Raw genomic sequence first — 19,629 nt, 5'->3', positions numbered from 1 at the left:
CCTCTCTGCATAAAACTAATCAGACCATTGTAAACACTATTTTCCCCATTTGCCAGAGAACATTTCCTACTTGTCAGTGATGAGGGGGTGCCAACTGCTTTTTTAAACCTTGCCATACACAAGATTCCACCCTCATTATAGCCCACCTTCTAGAGTCAAGCATTTTATGTATAATAGACAATGTAGTTGGCTTAGTACAAGTGGGAGTCAAATATGTTAGCAGCAGCAACATAATAGAGCCTTATATTCAGTCTTCAATGTAGTTAATTAAAAGCATTTTACTACAAATCTGTTTGCACATGCAATGCAACATTTTAAAATATATATTTTTCTAAAAGCACACTGAAAATTAAACAGCTATTTAGAACTGAAATTACATATTAAAATAACATACCTAGTTTTCTTCTGCACTGAATAAAGACTGTGTGAAAATAAGAATTTATTGGTTAATTGTGATTTACCAGTGCCTTTTTTTTTTTTTTTTTAAACTTTCAGAGGGTGAAAGACTTGATGCTAAAATGAAGAGACTGGAATCAAAATATGCTCCACTACATTTGGTTCCTCTCATTGAAAGGCTAGGCACACCCCAGGTAATCTCTCTCATTTGTGTCAGAGGCAATTCAAGAAGTATCTGAGCACTAGAAAGCCTGTCCTTTCACACGTGCTGATAGCTGTGTCAGAATTTCCACATCCAGCTTGTTCACACAACAGAATTTTTCTTTTAGTCTATGGATTTGGTAAAGCTGTTAAAGCTCAGAAGTTTAAAACATTTGACACTGGGGTGGAGGTGACATGTTTGGGGGAAAATGCTGATTTGTGTGTATGTTGCCATGTGATACCCTCTGTATAAGGGCCAGCCTGGGAGGTCCTAGTGCAAATTCCACCCAAAGCAAAGTTTTCTTGTGCGTGTGTATCTGTATTTTTAAAACAATTTATTCATCTTTCAGTCAGCTGATTAGAAACTTGAAAAATGAGCTGTCATTTGAGTTGAGTTCTCCTGGAAACAGTGACCAAAGAGAACACCTGAACTGCCTTTGCAGCTTCAGCCCTATTTTCCTTTCTCTCAGGGTGAGGGAATTCCCTGCTAGCCTTAGCAGTGTACAAGCAATTGAGATGTGAATAGTAGAAACTAAGTGCAGAGTGCTCTGAAGCAGACTTCAGACTGCTTTTGTCATCAGAGGTGCTGCAGTTCAGTAGGTGCTGCTGCAGGAGGAGAGAGCTCTCAATGTGACAGCACAAGCTGGGACAAGCCCTAACCAGCATTGCCTCCGATGGATTTTGTCTGAGCCTGTCTGTGCTGTCTTTGGAGCTTTCCCATCTCTAACAGGAGCAGCCAAGGGAGGATTTGCAGGAGAGCGCAGGCAGGAGCTACTGCCTGTACTAGCAGCAGAGCACCGAACTCTCTGGTTTTGCTTTCTGCCTTCATTCAGGCAAAGAACTCTTTAAACTTCCCTGGGACTAGTCCAGGATTAGCATTACTGCAGTTAGTGTTACTCACTTTCAAGCCTGTCTACTTGAGGCTTTTACAATTTTCTCTGAATGCTTTTTATGCTGAACTGAACCCCAGGTTAGTAGCCTCTGACCTCACTTAAAGTCAGGAGATATTTCTCCTAGAATAAAGCAAGTGAAACCGAGACGTGGTGGTTTTTTTTTTTGGTTTGTTTTTTTTTTTTTTAAATAAAGTCTTGTGGTCAAGCGGCTTTTACCAGGATTTTGCACTTTCTTGCTCTCCCCCTTAGCAAATAGCAATCGCGAGGGAAGGGGACTTGCTGACCAAAGAACGCCTCTGCTGTGGCTTGTCCATGTTTGAGGTTATCCTGACGAGGATCCGCTCCTTCCTGGATGATCCCATCTGGCGCGGGCCCCTGCCCAGCAATGGGGTGATGCACGTGGACGAGTGTGTGGAATTCCATCGTCTTTGGAGCGCCATGCAGTTCGTCTATTGCATCCCCGTGGGAACGCACGAGTTCACTGTGGAGTATGTACTGACAGCTGCCAGCAGCCCACCTGCGGGCAACAGCGCTTTGCTTGTCCTGCCTGTGGCTGGGAGGGGGGCGTGAAGCCTTAGAATGGAGGGGTTTGTCTGCAAGAGCTTAGCGCAAGAACAGGGGAAAGTGATGCGATCGCTGGGAGGGGCTCATAATCCATGAACACAGATATTATTGTATCTTTAACAAAAATAACCCTCTATTTTAAGTATTGCCACTGTATGAATGACCCCATGACAAACAGGCCCTAGCACGCATCTCTGAATAGTAGACAGACCCCTACGGACACTGAACTTGAATAAAATAGCTGAACATCAGTGCACATATTTCTAACAAGTATTTTCTTCTCTGAATCAATAGCAAGAAGGAGCACTTGGAAGTTAACGTGATTAACATGAGTTAACCAGGAACTGTAGTTCTTGGTTTTTTAATTTTTATAATATCCTCATTTTGAAAAACTGTGGAGCTGTAACGTGCTTTTCACTGAGCAGTTGGAGGCAACAGCATAGGACATTTGCTTCCTTTCATGCCTGCAGCCCAAAGGAGCATAGCAGTGTTGAATTCCCACTTTGTTTTCTTTGAAAGTGTTGTTTCCTTTGAAAATGAAATGTAATGCTGCTGGAGCCTCATGGGAGTAAATGTTTTTGGAGTAACTCTATGTTGTGTAGAACTGGGTGGGCGTGTGTCTGGTTTTTTGTTGAGCATCTATTTGCATCACTTGTGGTACCTGGAAAATTAACTTAATTTGCTAGAGATTTTGCAGTATTTTCTAAATTAATGTCTAACATCTTCTAGAGTGATATATATGTAGTTCAGTATAATGGCTGATTACTAAACATTTTCTGTGGATATGTTTCTGAAGATGCTTTATGTGGTGTGTTCCCTGTTGCAGGCAGTGCTTTGGAGATGGTTTGCACTGGGCTGGCTGTATGATCATCGTGCTTTTGGGACAGCAGCGTCGCTTTGATGTGCTGGATTTCTGCTACCACCTGTTGAAAGTCCAAAAGCATGATGGCAAAGACGAGGTTATAAAGAATGTGGTGAGTTGAACACATCTGTTCTGTACTCACTGTAGTTAAGAACGACAACAATAAATCAGTTGTTTGTACTCTGATGCAGTATAGATGTAGCAATTGCTTTTTAGAATGAGATGTCAAAAATTAGGGCAACAGGAGTTTTAGGAACAAAAGATTACAACATTAGTGCTGGAGTTTGATGACTGGTCGGTGCAAATTCTGATTTCCTGGCTATATGTGATTTTCTTAAGGCTTTCTCTCATATACGTGCATTTAGATTATGACAAGGCTGCTGTAAATTGCCCTTTTTTGTGCAAAAAGCAGCACTGTCAAAAACCAAAATGCACCCTGGATTTTCACTGCATTAGCAGTGGAAGGGAAACATTCGTAAGACTGCTGGGAGAGGTGAGATAACAGCATTTGCTGCTTTTGTGTCTAAGGCCTTTTATCTCCAAAGTAATTCCTGTGTGTCTGTTTTTTTGATGTTTGCAGCCTCTGAAGAAAATGGTTGAGAGAATTCGCAAGTTCCAGATTCTGAATGATGAAATAATTGCTATTTTGGACAAGTATTTGAAGTCCGGCGATGGAGAGAGCACACCCGTGGAACACGTGCGCTGCTTCCAGCCACCTATTCATCAGTCCCTTGCCAGCAACTAGACTTCCCACCTAACAGTACTTTTTGCACCCATGTAGGCTAAAAGTGTGAGAAAAAACCCAACAAAACCCACACCAACAGTTTTAAGGACTACTCTCATCTGCATTTTTCAGTATGCCTGTACCATTTGGGTGGTGCACTCTCCTCTTCAGTCTCCAAGCACAGTAACTGTATACAATCCATACTTATTTTTCTAGACTAAAATTTTATACACTTTGATTAAAAACTGCAACTGTAAAAGATTTTTGAAATCTCTTTGCACTCCTGCGCTGAGGTGGCCATTTTAGACTGGACTGGCATAATTTCCCCCTGAAGCTATCAAAATAATAGCTGTGGGGGATAAGAAACTGGGACCTGTAGAAAAAATTTTTTAGAAATAATTGTATTAGAGCATTAATTGCTTAATTAGCCTTTATTAAAAAAACAACCAACCAACTCTGCTGGTGCTTTGTGAATAATTTTTCTAGTCAGTTGAATATTTTTTCCACTCTGCAAAATTATTGCCTGAGATCAGTAATTATGGAAATGAAGGCTAATTAAGGTGATTGTTTCAAAGTTATTTAACATGGAGGTGACTGATAGTATTCTGATCCTTTTAAAAGGCAGTAGTTTAATTGATTAGAATGGGAACTGTTTACTTTTTCCTAATGAGAGCTTCTAACACAATTTATATTTTGGTTGGTGATGCATACTTGTGTACCAGAATACATGTTTACAAGCGATAAGAAATTCTTGTTTACAAGAATCTTGAGTACAGTGATAAGGTGTAATTTATCCCAGTACATAAACTCTAATGATGTTAATCACAATTTACTTATGGAAAGTATTTGGTTAATTACACTTACTGTATTATGCAAACGCTGCATGAGTAAAATTCTTTGTAAAACTTTGCAACTGTAAAACTTGAATTTTAAAGCAAGCTGTTCAGTCAAAAGCTAGTACCTCCTTCTTGCTTACTGCAGGATCCTAATGGAGCTTTGCAGCTGGCTGTTAGGATCAACCCAAAACAAACATGAGTTAAGATGGCTGGAACAGACACTGATGGACAATTACACCCAATTTTACCCAGGACACAGAATTCTGGAAATGTTATTTGCTTAATGGTTCTAACCCATACTACGAAACCAAGAACACATCTCTCTGAAACCTGTTTTTCTTCCTTTCCTCTTACTAGTTCAAAGTTAGGCGACAGCACATCTTTTCTCCTGCTCAGCTCTTTTCTGATGTTTCACAGCAACGGAACTGAGTCCAGTAATAGGCAGAAATGAGCATCTGACAGAGGACGTATTCAGGAGATGAGGAAAGCGCAGGTACTGGGGTGGCAGGGAACTCCATTTTGAAGAGACAATAAATGAGATTAAATTCCTCAGCAAAATAGAGGACAGAGATTTGCCAATCTATAAGCAAATTTCCACTACCACAGGTTTTCCCAAGCTGTGGGGGAGACTGAAGAAGGAAACAGTTGTGCTTTGTTACCCCAGCTCATTGCAGGATTTATTTGACAAGGTGCTCAACACAGTTTTCTTTAAGAAACATTTATTTTTAGTTCTTAACAGCACTGTATGAGGAAGACTTCTAGCCAACCAAACATTTCCATATGCTTCAGGTTTCAATTAAGGAAATTAACAAGCTTCTTAATTTGCTGAGATAATAATTGGTTTAGGGATGTCTCACACACCTGTGACTTCAGCTTTGCACTGTGGTACAGAAATAGTTAATTAATAAAGCCTGGTTTTTATGTTTAAGAAATATTTAAAATTATCTAATCATAGTGTGAAGTAAATTCTACTTCTTACCGGTTAACTGGCAGCAGTAAGAGAACTGGTCTCTAACATCTTAAAACTACGGGTGTTAATACAGACTTTTATTTTTTTCCCCTTTAGATAGCATAGGTTTAAAAGAATTCAGATGGTCAGTCCTCTGAGATGTTTGTTTTGCATTTTCAAAGGTAGCTTACTGTTTTTTATTTTCAACAGGATACTAGACTTTACAGGATTTAAAACCTCTTCACCTGCTATAACTACTGCTTCTCCTACCTAAAAGGAAAAACACAGCAAGGTGCACAAAAGGTGCAACTGTTTTTCATTTCAAATTCTCTCTCATCAAAAACAGTGGCTCTGGAGAACAAAGTGCACAAGATAATGAAATGAGTGCCCGTCGCTGTATGAAAGTATAACCCACTCTTTGGTTAGGCTGGGACTAAGTGAGGCAGTCAGGGGTTCAGCAACTCCTCGGCTGTTTGACTTCATCCCTGCTGATCCCTGTTGCGTAAGCAGTTGTTTCCATAACTGGGCGGTGCTGACATGATGTCCCTTAAAATTAGGTAGAAGTTCAAACCCCATTCTTTAACCAGAATTTAAAGAAGCTTTTTCTTGCTTGACACCTTTCCCCTCCCAGCACGTATGACATGTACCAGAGGAAAGCAGCAGAGTTAGTTTTGCAAGTGGGAGCTGGTTTTTTTGGGTTTTTTTGTTTTTGTTTTTTTTTCCTGGTAATAAATTATACTCTTTTAACAGTAAGCATAAAAACTGACAAAATACAGCAGTGACTAGCTGCCTCTGTACAAAATAATTTCTACACTTCATAGCTACAGTAAAAATGTTGTTGTAAAAATTGTATCACTAATTTTTATTTTCTGCCTTTATGAACTTAAAACCACCTGCTTTCCCCACCCCTTTTGTAAACAATCACATTATGTTCCACTTTTTTTTTTTACCCTATTTTAAAAACTTACAGATTCCCAGCCAGTAACTGTGTTACTGCAAACAAAACTGCAATTCTGTGAGGTCAAGCTGTAACATTAAAAACACAGAGCAGCTCTACCAAGCCAGGACAGCATGATGCAGCAAAGACAACCTGACCTCTTTTACAGAAGAAGAAGTAGGTTTTTTGGCTGACTCAAATCCTCCCTCCTGCATGACTCAAATCCTTCCTCCTGCATAAGCTGGCACAGCAGGAGCTACCACCTTACCTATCCAAGCACAGCAGAAGCTGCTGCTGTCATGTTGCTCCCAGCCAGTTACTCTGATTTGGTAAGGGTGGAGTTTTTCTGATGCAAATCCTGCAAGTTTAGCATACAGCTTTAGTTAAGCAGTATTTTCAAAGGTTTAGTCTTGCTTGGTTGTAGCCTTCCCTTTCCTCTTTTACACAACTTACTGCAGCTCCTGTTTCAGTATGTCTACAGTCACTCAGTGTTCAGCCAGGGCGCAGGCACAAAGGATTCAGGTTCACTGCAATCTTTTTACCACCAATGCAGAAATAAAGTGATTTATTTTTGATAAAATTGTAATTAGTGCAATACATCTTAAAACAGAAGAATGAAACAAAAGTATTTACACGTAACTTACGCAACAAAAACAACTGTGGTCTGAGGTCATTTTAGTATTTTTTGAAGTAAAAATAAGGCAAATAAAAACCCCTTCAGTGTTCTTTATCCAAACTAATCAAACTTAAAAATTAACGATTGTCTACACATACCGTTAAAAGTACATGATTTTTCCAGACAAGCTCAGACACTTCACAGCAGAAAAAAAATTCCAGACTTACAGAATTGTTCTTTTTTTAAGTAACATATAGATATTTTCAGAAGGCTGACAGACTTCCATTTCTCCTGGCTGAGAGAATCTCAGTGGGTTGTATTTCACCTAGACAGGCAGAACTTTCTTCATCATGATTACAGCAGTCATATGTGCTCAGCAAAGCACCATTTGCTGCTCTGTCATCTTTCCGCAAGGAGAGGGGCAGATTTGCGAGGGTGAAATTAACATCTTTGAAGGCATGCAATAAAAAGATCCCCACAATAATAGTCAGGAAGCCACTAAAGGTGCCAATAATGTCATCAGCCGCCATGTGTTGCCATTCCTTGAAAAGGATGGCAGAACAAGTTAAAACAGATGTTGTAAAGATTACATAATATATTGGAGTCACTATCGAAGTGTTGAATATATCCAGCGCTCTATTCAAATAGTTGATCTGCGTGCTCACACAGACAACAAGACTTAGCAGCAGAATCCAAAACAAGGGATGTTCCAGCACTGGTTTTCCTGCAAAAAGTTCCTTTACAGCGATACCCAAACCTTTTACGCAGGAGACTGATAATGCTCCAATTACAGAACAAATTGTTATGTACACGAGAATGTTGGTCTGTCCATGGCGAGGTCCCACCACAAATATTAGAATTAAAGACACAATGACAACAAGAGTTGCAAAGACCACAAAACCTGTGGTTGGGAGGGGAAAAGAATAATCTTGTTATTTATGTACACTATCAGAAGCATCTTAGAGGTACTGAGAAAACACTCATTAACAATGTGATCAGCTCAGCTTAAATAAAAGAGTTCAGGATATTTCACATTACTCCTCCAACATCAAAGTTAAAATAATTTCAGAATGACCTAGCTAAAACAAAGAATGAAACTCGGGCATGTTCATTACCTTTGCTGGTCTATCAGCAAGATGATTACCAGATTAGATTGCTAAATTCCCTCACACACAGACTGACTGAGGGAAGTGTCTTTGCATACATAGTATCTTTGCAGATGTGTATTTGTGAGTGCCTCATCTTCCACATAAGCATAGGAGATAGTCTCCAGGATTACATTTCTCAGCAGATGCTACAGTACTTACTTTTTCATTTTAAGGATAGCTTAAAGTTGTGCTTAAAGACTGACACACTTCAATTAAAAAATATGGAAACTGTGTTCATCCAACTGTGCTGCTGCATTTGTTTAAACTGTCATCTCAGTGGTTCACATCAAGACACTTTATTCAAGGCCAGACAAGTTCACTGGCATCATGCAGAGCTCCCTGTGGAACTACGTCACAGAACTCAAATATCTACTTCATTTTGACAACATGGAGCAGACACAGGCTATCTTCCTGGAGCTTGAAAGCAGCAGTAATTAAACTATACTAAAAAAATGACAGGCTGTGTACATATCAAGCATTTTTCTTACCTGGATCACCTAGTTTGTGAGACATTTCATTCAAAGTTTCTACTTCCTCCTCTTGTGGAGCATGAATTACCATCACAGTTGATCCCAGTATACTTAGCAAACACCCTATTTTTCCATGTAGATTAAGTTTTTCATTTAAAAAGAAGGATGACAGAATGGCACTAAGAAGAAAGAAACATGCACCAGCAAAGATGGAATTAGTAATAACTCATTCATCTGCTCATCAATTTACAGGTTGATTTGACTGCACAGGTCACTTGCATACACAAAGTACAGCTTGAAAATAGCTACACAGTTTATTTTCTATCTTGAGATACTTGCTATGGACAGAGATACCTGTTAATATTTGGCATCTCTCCCCAGAACCCGTTTTTTAATGCTGCCTCCCAAAAAACTCTGTGTCTAAGCACTCTTACAAATAATTTTCAAAAGACAAAACTCTTAGCTCTACTTAGGAATGAAAATACTACTTTGTTGTATACAACAAGTTTTTGAAATGCACACGATAGCTTTTCACAGACTGAGGTGTAAATGCATTGCCTGAACCCTTTTATAGCATCGTGACTTCATATTTGGAGAAACTTAGAAGTTACTCCTGATGTTTATAAGCACTCTTTATTTATTGTTAAGAACAACACACATTTATTACAGCATATTTCAGTGACATATTTCTAAATATGTATCTTACTTCTCTCTCTGAAATCACATGGCTTTCTGTTAGTGTTTCTTACCTTACAAGAACACTGAGAGCTCCTAAAGGAGTCACTAACGTAGCTGGTGCAAAAGCATAGGCAGCAAAGTTAGCTACTTCGCCAGCTCCCACTGCAGAGTAATAACAGTAAGAAGAAAAGGAGTCAGGCTGTCGTACACAACAAACGGGTGAATCAGTGCAAGTGTTGTAGACACAAACATGCGGTAAGGGAACAATGGAAAATTCCAATTATAGCGTTCAGCTAACAGCAGTAGCAGAACACACCCCACCCTCCCCTGCTATTGTATTTTAAAAACAGGCTGGGGGACTACAAGAGGTATTAAAATTAATTCAGCCAAATTAGAAGGTGTTTTATTTTAGCATCTATGTTGTAATTCTCCAGCCTGACAACTTGAGTCATGAACCTCTGCATGGAGAAATCTGCAATAGCAGGCTATAGAGCAAGGCATACATTAAGCCATACTTACCTGAACACTTGCGAGCCAGTCAAGAATTTAAGCAATGAAAAAAAAATGTTCAGAAAATATACATCATCCCAAAATATGCTTCCCTGTAAAGAATCTTGTATATCTAAGCACTTCTCTGTTAAGGCAAAAACCAGAATACATATGCTAGTAAGGAGACATAGGAAAAAAGTTCCTGCCTAGTTCCACTGCCCAAAGAGGAAAACAAAAGTTAATGGAAGAACTTCCGGTGTGAGAGATGTTATATGAAAATCATTAGAGCTGTACTCATCAAATCACCAGAGAGCATTACCATCCATTGTTAGAATCCCCACCTTGCTTGTTTTTTGTAACCATTGCTGCCACCTGTGGCATAGGCATTTAACGAAATTATGTAAAGCAGATTATATTTTTGATACTTACTTGAAAGAAGTCCAGCCCACCACAGCCACTCCTTAAGGTATGCATGACCACCTTGACCTAAAATTGAAAGAACGTTTGTTACTCAATTAAAAACAGACATTGACAAACAGTAAGTCCCATCACTGACAACATCACTAAAATAATTTTTGCAGCCCATGCCATTAAAAACACTGGCAACCTTTTGATACTTAGGCTTTATAGTCAGAAGGGTTGAAAGAAAGTCTTCAAATTTCTGATGTGCATATGCTTCCTACAGACTACTTTGAAAAACAGTTATTTCTTTTGCATTAGAAATGGCACTGATGACCGTATATGCATTACCCAAAAGACAATTCTTTCAACTCATTGTAATGACATGAAAAGGCAATTTGTGTGTCTCTTACAAGAATGCTACTTTGTGGAAATCATGTGTGGCTTATGTGTTGATTACATGTACAAACGTTTGAAATGCAGTCACACTTTCCCATTCCAAACTAGGGAGCATGAATTATGTTATCTTGAGATCAACTACCTTTTCAAAGCAGAGATGACAGGTACTGAATTAAAAATATTCAGATTCAACCCTCTGAGTCATCTGAGGATGCTGCAACCTTCCTATCTAAATTTATCCCCCTTCAGTTTAAAACCATTGCCCCTTGTCCTGTCACTACAAAGTCTGGTAAAAAGTCTCTCTCTCTCTCTCTTTCTTTCAAGCCCCCTTTATGTATTGAAAGGCTACAATAAAGTCTCCCCAGAGCCTCTTCTTCTACAGGCTGAATAACCCCAACTCTCTCAGCGTTTCTTCATATGGGAGGTGCTCCAGCCCTCTGATCATTTTTGTGGCCCTCCTCTGAACCTGCTCTACAAGGTCCATGTCTTTCCTGTGCTGAGAACTCCAGAGCTGGATGCAGTACTCCAGGTGGGGTCTCATGAGATGGGGAGAATCACCTCCTTTGACCTACTGATCACGCTTCTTTTGATGCAGCCCAGGATACAGTTGGCTTTCTGGGCTGCGAGCGCACATTGCCAGCTCATGTCTAGCTTTTCATCCACCAGTACCCTGACGTCCATCTCCACAGGGGTGCTTTCAATCCATTCATCCCCCAGTCTGTACTGATACTGGGGATTGCCCTGACCCATGTGCAGGTCCTTGCACTTGGCCTTGTTGAATTTCATGACGTTTGTATGGGCCTACTCTTCCAGCCTGTCAAGGCCTCTCTGGATGGCATCCCTTCCCCCTAGTGCATGAGGTGGCATTCACAAGCTTCCTGAGGGTGCACTCAACGCCACTGTCCATGTTGCTGATGAAAATATTAAACAGTACTGGTCCCAGTATGAACCCTTGAGGGACACTACTCATTACACACAATTATTACATGTGACTTTTAGTTTTCTAAAACAATCTCCCAACACTCAAATGCAGTTAGCGTTCTCCTAAATTCACTCATTTAGGAGCATAAATGTAGTTAAGAGTTCTGTTTCCAGCTTCAACTTGCATGTACAATTCAGACTTAACTGACATGCGAAGGAATCTTCAACAAGTGTCCCTAGAGGGCATTACATGCAAATTAAACATACAAAGTATATCTGACACAAGAAGAAAAACACAGCCACTATATATTTTAGCTTTCATATACCTGTAACAAACAAAGTCAAAACAAGATCATAAGTTTAGTGATCTTCCATTAAACAGCAAAACTTAAATATCAGCAAATTTCTTAAACATGTATTTACCTGCCCTCATGGAGCCTTTCCTAGCTAACCGGAGAAGGCCTTTCTTCTTCAGGATGAAACTTCCTCCGATGAAAATGCTGGAGCTCATAGCCAACACCAGACCAATACAGAAGTCATATTTCCCACGAGTTTGGCTCATCTCGTAAACTCCTAAAGACTGTCACATTGATCAATGAACAGTAGAACTTCTGTTATTCAACACAAGATGATGCAACACTGAAACCTGAGGAAAATAAACACATCAGAATTAAATTGGTAGAAATACATATGGTATAGGAAAATTCTCAACAACTCATGTGACTGGTTCTCCTGTGAATAGTCTCTCCATGTTGTGTTTAAAAAAAAAAAAAAAAAGGCAGTCATTGAAGCATGTGTAAGCTTGAACCATGGATGAGTGACTAAGAAGCCTGAGCACCTAGCACATAAAACCTGAACAGATAAAAGCTCTTTGAGAAACATTAAGGAAAACTTAAAGATGTATGATTTATTTTTATTTTCATTAAGTACACAGACCTATGTCCAGCACACCATGTGTCTGACAATACTGATCAAGCAACTACTTACACTGAAATCAGTTTGTAAGAGAGTCTGAGAACAGCCACAGCATTTCTTCCATATAAACTCACTAGAAAAATGAAAGAGAAGATTAGAATGGGTGTTTAATCATATAGTAATCTCCCTAACACAAACAAGCCTGAGATGTACGCACATGTGCTTATCCTCTAACAAACAGGGAAATGTGGAACAAGAAATAAGGCATCTGTTTGTTGATATATTTTACAAAGAGTTTCCCATACCTGCATGAAGCATCTTTCCAGATTAGCTACAGCAACAATTAAGAGTTTACAGTTGAAAGGCTTTCACCTAGCCTGCTAAGACTCTAAATTAAGTTATGCAAACTTAGCAGCTTAGCAGAAGATACTGATTTTTAGACTAGAAATTAAGATTTTACATTCTCAACCTCTAGCTTAACAAGCAAATTTATTTCAATACATCTCTTCTCCTGCTACATGCTGCAATGAGGATATCCTAGATTCCATCTAACACATTAGATATTTAATTTGTCTCTAGAAATAATTTTTAAACTGAAAAAAACCCCACTCTAAATGTGTTCAAGGTGATTAACCTCTCCATAGTATGAAGGAAAATGAAAACTATTTTTAGGCTTTGATTTCAAGACCACTGATAATTATGATACTATAGAGAACTGTTCTAAAGGAAGAAAACACCTACAGATTAAAAAAAAATATTTCCTGGGAAGATCAATCACAGATGTGCCAAGACTAGCATTTAGTTCCCTACGCAATTATTTTCCAAATATTCAGAAGCACAGCATGTGATTGAAGTTGCATTAACAAGTTTTTTAATTAAAAGGAAAAGGCAGCAAAGAAAAGGAGGGAATAAAATATTTCTATTTTAGTGCTTATTTGAACCTGAATTCCACAGGTTTAATACTGAGATAGAGCAGCAGCTTCCCCAAGCAGGAGCACAATGCTGGTGTCAAGACAGTGAAACACCAAACATCCTCTTGCAAGCCCAGGCTTCAGCAGAGATGGATGTGGCCACTAGGAGTCCAGGACTAGCTAAAATCATACTCCAGTCTGCCATACCAGTTCACAGTTCCGATTCCTGCACCTATTTCTTCAAATACTACCTTTCCCTGTAATGTTCTTGCTTCCAAGATTAAGTCGCCTAGGACAACCTGTCAGAGACCTACAGGTAGGTTAACATTAAAAGAGAACACAGATCCTCTTATTTGCATCCAGTTAGGCTGTGAAAAAGTATAGGAAAACACTCCCATTTAATAAGCACTCAACATGGCATTATCCAAAATGCTGCGTGATCTACAGTTCAAAATTCTCAAATCCTCTTTCCTTAACCCCTGAAAAATGATGTTTTAATATCTTATTTTGTAGGAAAATTTGAAATAAACGAACTGCAGGTGTCTGCTTTCATGTTCTAGGGATGTAAAAAAACTCCCAAACTTAAGTAGATTCTTGCACAATACAGAACCACCTAACCAAAAAAGACAAATGATGAGTGTGGGAGACAGACCAGAACAAGTCACCTCATTAACTGCATTATATATTTCTTTGGTTTTGAATTAAAAATAATACTTTCAAGTCCCCTAGAGGATAAAGGCAATTTTTAATGCAAGGAAAAGACATCAAGAGACTTTTGCAACTCTTCTCTCTACCATCTTTTTTTCTATCAGTCTTAAGTCACACTGTTCAGGTAACCAACCTAGGAGTGTTCTAGTTCCAGCTGGTGTAAAATGTGATACTGGTATAGCATCACCTGGGGCAGGAGGGCTTCTTTAGCTGAGCTTCTCTACTCTACCAGTGTTTTCAACAGTTGCTACTCTAGTTATATTACCAATGAGAGTATTTTTACTAGTGCAGCTTTTTACTAAAACAGAACACACCATATTGGGAAAACCACTTTTTTTTTTTTTCTCTCCCTGGCTTGCATTCCTTCATCTATATGAAAACATTTCTGACAGAGGTAAAGACCATCAGTTAGACCCATCCTGACATCTTCCACACACTGCATTTCAAAGACAAGGGAGAAGCACAGGCTGCTTTTCTTTGGAGCACAGGAAGCATTTGATTCCAGAAGAATGAGGAAAACTTGCAAGCTAACAGTTCATTTTCTGAATTTAGACTTAAAAATGCCCTAAGGATGCTACACTTCAAAACTAGTAGCTCTGCTCTCCCTCAAGTCCCAAATACATTAAAGAGTTTTTGATTCCCTGTCAACCACTTTGTTAATCTTGTAAACAACCCCAATCTTCACCATTTCTTCATATAAATTACTGCTAGCTCACCTTTCTAAGTTTATTTGTCCACACAGACATGGCCAGTCCCATTTCTACTTGGGCTGGACTACCATATTTCCATGTAAGGTCTACACAGACATCTACCTTTGCTGGCCATTTCTGCTACACAGTTATGGTGAACCCAACTTCTCTCTGAAGTGATCTGGTTCACCTTGCATACAGCGCAGATGTAATTTGCACGTGTAGAACTGACATGTCTATCTGCAAATTTAAAGCAATAGCAGGCACAGGAAGTTTTACACTCCAAAAAATCAGGAGCTTAATTCTAACCCTAAGAATTAGTAAAAGAAGAGGAACTAATGCATCCTCATAAATATCATCAAGAAAAAATATTATCTTTGGAAATAAGAAAATAAAAGATTATTAAATTATCAATTTCTGAAATAAATATTCCTCTCGTGTTTCAGCTTTGCGACATGCCAAATCTGTCCCATTCGAGCAGCCAGGGCCACTGCTAAGCTATAAACAGGAGAGAAGACAGAAAAATGCAGGAGTTAAACAAAGCTGGCAGTTGTATTTGGTGTAGTTCTGCAAAGGTTCTTTTAATCAAGTTCAAAGCTGATTTTAACAAAGAGAATATTTCATCCATCGAAGACTACTAGCAGGTTCATGGAAAAATACTAGGTTGCTGCTCTGATTTCAGAGATGTAATGAGGGGATGAGACTTTCCTATCCACAAAAGCTACAACACTTACAATGCCTTGAAGAACGACTCATTTATGAATCATGAGCCATAACTCTCAGTGTGCAACAGTGCAACGACAGACATCATGGGGAACGTACACTGAGCTTGAAGGTTAGCAGGCGAGGAGAAATGCAGAAAACGCTTTCTGAAAAAAACTGCAGGACATAAGCAAGTCAAGAGTAGCCACAGTTTGTTTGCTTATTTTTAAGATGTAACGAAGAAGTATCACAAATGCTGACAACATACAGAATCTCTGGTCTAACCCACAAGGAAACACTTCTTTGTCTCTTTGCTCAAAAGTCCTTTTCTCCCAAAACCAGCATGCACACAGCGGTCAAAAGACATATTTATTGTATAAAGCAAGCTCCTTAAATATTCAGAAACACTACAAATGGTGTCATGAGATGAAACGATATTTTACATTTAAAAGCAGATAAGCGTAAGTAAGTATGAGGGAGTTATCAGCAAAAAAAAAAAAAAAAAAGTATCACTTCCACAAGTTGTACATTATATGGAAGCAACAATTACAGTAAGTAAAAGTACATGTGGTGGATTGTTTCAGCTTTGCCTACTTGGCCACCAGCCCTCAAGAGTTCAGCAGACAATCTTTTCTCCTAGAAGTAATCTAAATATATGCTAAAATATTTAAATGCTAGAAGTGATGATTTTCTTGTCTAAAAACTGATCTTAACTGTGAACTGGATGTCACTAAGCTAAAAAGGACCTTAACAGGCCATTTACTTCAACCCTTTGCCAAGTACAGCATCATTCACTGCTGCTTCTCATTACATTTAATTTAGCCAAGCTTGTCCCAGAAAATAGTTACGAAGGAAACTTCACAACCCTTGCAGCCATGCTTTGATGCAGTTAGGAATTCGCATTATCTAATGATTTTCATCTAGATCTTCACTTTTGACTACCAAAGCCTGTTATGTTTGTCCACTCTGGACTTGGAAAAGAAACATCTCCCTTCATCTTTGCACCAACATCTTAATATTACTCTGCAAGTTAGGTTCTTGGTGCTTCCCACAGTGCCACCCTCTGGGTCCTTTCCCAGTAGCCCACTTTTTGGTTTTTTTTAATGAAGTGCAATTCCCAAAACTGCATACAGTATTTTAGCTGAGTTATTATTACTTCGCAATACAGTGGAAGATGATACATCTTTTCATACCATCCAAAATGTGTCATTTTGTTAGCCCTTCCTGAGCAGACATCTACTGTTGACACAACTTCTCTATTAGTACAACTTCTAAATTCCCTTCTAGAGAACTACTGCTCTCTAAACTGTATTTGTATAGCAAATTATTCCTGCCTGGATGCAATAACTTCCATTTACTCCTATAAAAACCATCTCTTTTTTCCAGAAATGTTCCCTCAAAATATTCATCAGAGTCTACACACTGGCAACCCTTCCCTGCTCAACGCCATTCTTTCTTTGTCCTTTCAGCCAGATCACTAATACTAAACAGCACAAGATTCAGATATGACTCACATGGAAGGATTTTTAAACAAAGGTCTGCTTTGACAAGATATTAATAACAGTTACTCCAGGCATAGCCATTCAGCATCTTTTGAACTACTCTGTGGTATTTTATTCTCAATTCTGCTTATTTGCAAGAGCTGCATGAGAAGTTTTATGTTTTTAACATTAAAACAGAGCACCTATTTAATGTCCTCCTAGGTATAAAGCTTTTCATGGAAGGAAAAGGGTTGAATCAACAAGTTGCTTTTAACAAATACACATTGACTATTATGCGTCATATTGACTATTATGTGTTCCCTACTTCCTTTCCGCAGGAATAAAACCACAGGAAACAGAAACACTTCCCTAACAACAAAAGTGCAAATGTTCGGTGATGAGCCTTTTGAAGGCTCATTATACATACCAATTTTGTTCCAAAATCCAGAGGCATTCACTTCTTGAATATTTCAATGCTAGGTTTCTAAAATACAAGTTAAAAACAACATTAATTGGCGTTTTAAGAATTCAGATTTAAAAAAAGTCTGTCATTTTAATTTCATTTGCATGCATGACACACTAGACTGTACATTGTCTCATCTATGCTTTAAAAAACACTTGAATGATAAAGGAGTGTGATTTTAAATTTTATCTTCCTTAGGTATGGCTCACCTGAAGCGTTACAGTTTTTCACTTTACTAATCAAAGAAACTAACTTGTGAGCTAAGCTATTCTGCAGAAGGTAACATGCTAAAGTTTAACTGAAATTCTAGCCTAGTCCTTTCAGTTTTGTTCTTTAAGTGCTAAGACACTTTTATTACAAAAACTAATATAAAGTTTTAACTATTGGCTTTGGTATGGTGAGTTTTCAGAGGATGTTTATATACAGAACGCTGGGGCCGGAGGGAGTATGAACAAAGAAATATTCTTAGTAAGATTACTGAAAATCCCAAATATAGCTAACTCTTTAATCCAAGTCTTTCTCTGTTATGTTCTGTCCACTCATGAACCTAACTTTTAAACACAGATACAGAGAGAACACTGAAAGGACAGGTCAGCATTAAGATAAATGAGTTGCTGGTTCGAAACTTAGTCACGTGCAACTTTAAAACACCAAGACGCACACATACAGTACCCAAAGATTCTGTATACATTATTTATGAAAGAGTATCTTCAGTTTTGCACTGTACATCTGCCCCAATACAAATATAGTTTTCCAGCTTTGTCAAAGTTAAATGAGTGTGCAAACATACACATAATTATTTATATATTATATAGGCAAGGTAAAAAAAAATGTTTATAAAGATGATGTTATATGTACACATATACATAATACAACGTTAGAGGCACTAGCACAAGTACTCAGAAAGCAAAACATACGTTAAAAGTTCTGAAGTTGCCTATTTTAAAAGTTTTAGTTAAACGCTGGGGAAACTTATCCTTTACAGAAGATTTCTACTAATATAGCAAAAGCAACAAGCATTCCATTTTAAGAAACTGGGAGAAAACAAGAAAAATGCCACACTGAAAGTTTTGTACGTCCTATTCACTGAATGTGCTATTTGTAATTATTCTCTCTTGCAAAAAGAATGAACGTCAATTAAAGCACTTTCACATAAAACTTCACTAAAACAGAGCACTATTCATTAACTAAACGCAAACTACAGACAGTGTTTTACAGTTGACACTGTATTGACTCTATTTCCTAGAAGTCTATCAAAATAGTCTAAAGGTAAGAGCAGAGGACATGACTTGCTTCATCTTTGCTGTACCTAGTACAGTAGCTCCTCACTCTCAGTAGGATGAGTCACCAGCACAGGCTGACTGAAGTTCTACCTTTAGTGTTTAAGACAGGCAGTTTCAAATTTAAGATAACCCAGTTAAGTTAAAGTCAAATATAGCCATTAGTCAATGTTTTTAATGGGACATGAAAGATTATCTGTTAGAACTTGCTTTCTATTTGTTGGGATTTTATAATGAGAATTAGTAACTTTTAACAAAAGCAGAACTGGTGTGACAGTGAATTCTAAATATAACAATACTAATGAAAAGTTATGCAATAATTCCCTATCAACAAACTACTTACCTTTCAGGGGGAAAAAAACCTAACTGTATACAAGGAAGCACATCAAAAGCATTCAGAAAGAGTCATGATGACTTATGCTTATTATGTTTTAGTTAAAAATAATGTTAAAGATATTGCCAGAAAATTGAAAAAGTAGACTGGTTGAAAAACAAAAGATCAGAAAAAAAAAACGAACAACCAGGCACTAACAAGTCAGAGGCAGATTATATCTTCACAGTATAAGAATGAACATAAATCATCATTCTGAACTACAATGCAAAGCTAAAAGTATTCGTTTCCACTTCAAACTAAAGCACAGCCAGGGCTCTGAAGTCCTGCTGTTCTGGAACCAAGCTGCACAACCCTCAACCTCAGCTAAACTCAATCCTGAAACCAAACCGAAGACAAACTGGTTTATCTCCCTGATTAACACCACACATACTCCACTAAGAAGTACGACAGCTTACAACACCTCTGGCAGCGCTAGCATACTGCAACTTGCCAATTCTGCCCAGCTAAGCCCAACAAATACCCAAATTTATATTTTTCATCTTGAGCCTCCAGAGCCCAAACCACACCAAGTTTTCCACTAAGGAGAGACGAGCGTGGCTAAGGTCTTCTCGGGCTTCTGCAGCCAGGTTCGAGGCCCGGAGCGGTGACAGCCACGCCACCGCCG

General features: G+C 38.5%; 2 protein-coding genes across 4 annotated transcripts in view; one reads left to right on the top strand and one right to left on the bottom strand.

Annotated features, from left to right (window-relative positions):
• Window positions 1–4,086, top strand: part of CYFIP1 (cytoplasmic FMR1 interacting protein 1) — a 59,008-nt gene extending 54,922 nt beyond the window's left edge. For both annotated transcript variants that reach the window (XM_010084400.1, XM_010084407.1), the window contains 4 exons: window positions 496–590; window positions 1,740–1,978; window positions 2,881–3,028; window positions 3,497–4,086. In XM_010084400.1, coding sequence (XP_010082702.1) covers window positions 496–590; window positions 1,740–1,978; window positions 2,881–3,028; window positions 3,497–3,661 — 647 coding nt within the window. In that variant the 3' untranslated portion in view covers window positions 3,662–4,086. The remainder of the gene's footprint in view (window positions 1–495; window positions 591–1,739; window positions 1,979–2,880; window positions 3,029–3,496) is intronic.
• Window positions 4,087–6,926: 2,840 nt separating this feature from the next.
• Window positions 6,927–17,374, bottom strand: NIPA2 (non imprinted in Prader-Willi/Angelman syndrome 2). 2 transcript variants are annotated; one of them, XM_010084369.1, is made up of 7 exons: window positions 17,316–17,374; window positions 12,470–12,530; window positions 11,906–12,128; window positions 10,193–10,249; window positions 9,346–9,436; window positions 8,615–8,775; window positions 6,927–7,879 (listed from the first exon to the last, which is right to left on the bottom strand). In XM_010084369.1, exons 3-7 carry the CDS (start codon window positions 12,042–12,044, stop codon window positions 7,242–7,244), a joined length of 1,086 nt encoding a protein of 361 aa, XP_010082671.1. In that variant the 5' UTR covers window positions 12,045–12,128; window positions 12,470–12,530; window positions 17,316–17,374; the 3' UTR covers window positions 6,927–7,241. The 2 variants fall into 2 exon arrangements, with proteins under 2 accessions (XP_010082671.1, XP_010082678.1); XM_010084376.1 differs by lacking the exons at window positions 10,193–10,249; window positions 12,470–12,530; window positions 17,316–17,374 and having other exon boundaries at window positions 11,906–12,044.
• Window positions 17,375–19,629: the final 2,255 nt, after the last annotated feature.

This window comes from Pterocles gutturalis, unplaced genomic scaffold (assembly GCF_000699245.1).
Source record: "Pterocles gutturalis isolate BGI_N339 unplaced genomic scaffold, ASM69924v1 scaffold37051, whole genome shotgun sequence".
NCBI lineage: Eukaryota > Metazoa > Chordata > Aves > Pterocliformes > Pteroclidae > Pterocles > Pterocles gutturalis.
This window is presented reverse-complemented; position numbering and strand designations above follow the sequence as displayed.

What these genes read in the sequence shown, in the direction of transcription:
- NIPA2 (XM_010084369.1), bottom strand. Translation starts at nt 12,044, where the DNA reads ATGAGCCAAACTCGTGGGAAATATGACTTCTGTATTGGTCTGGTGTTG. An exon ending in GAAAGGCTCCATGAGGGCAG is followed by an intron (nt 10,250 to 11,905) that starts GTAAATACATGT and finishes TTTCAATTTTAG; the next exon opens with GTCAAGGTGGTCATGCATAC. An exon ending in GTGGGCTGGACTTCTTTCAA is followed by an intron (nt 9,437 to 10,192) that starts GTAAGTATCAAA and finishes ATTACTCTGCAG; the next exon opens with TGGGAGCTGGCGAAGTAGCT.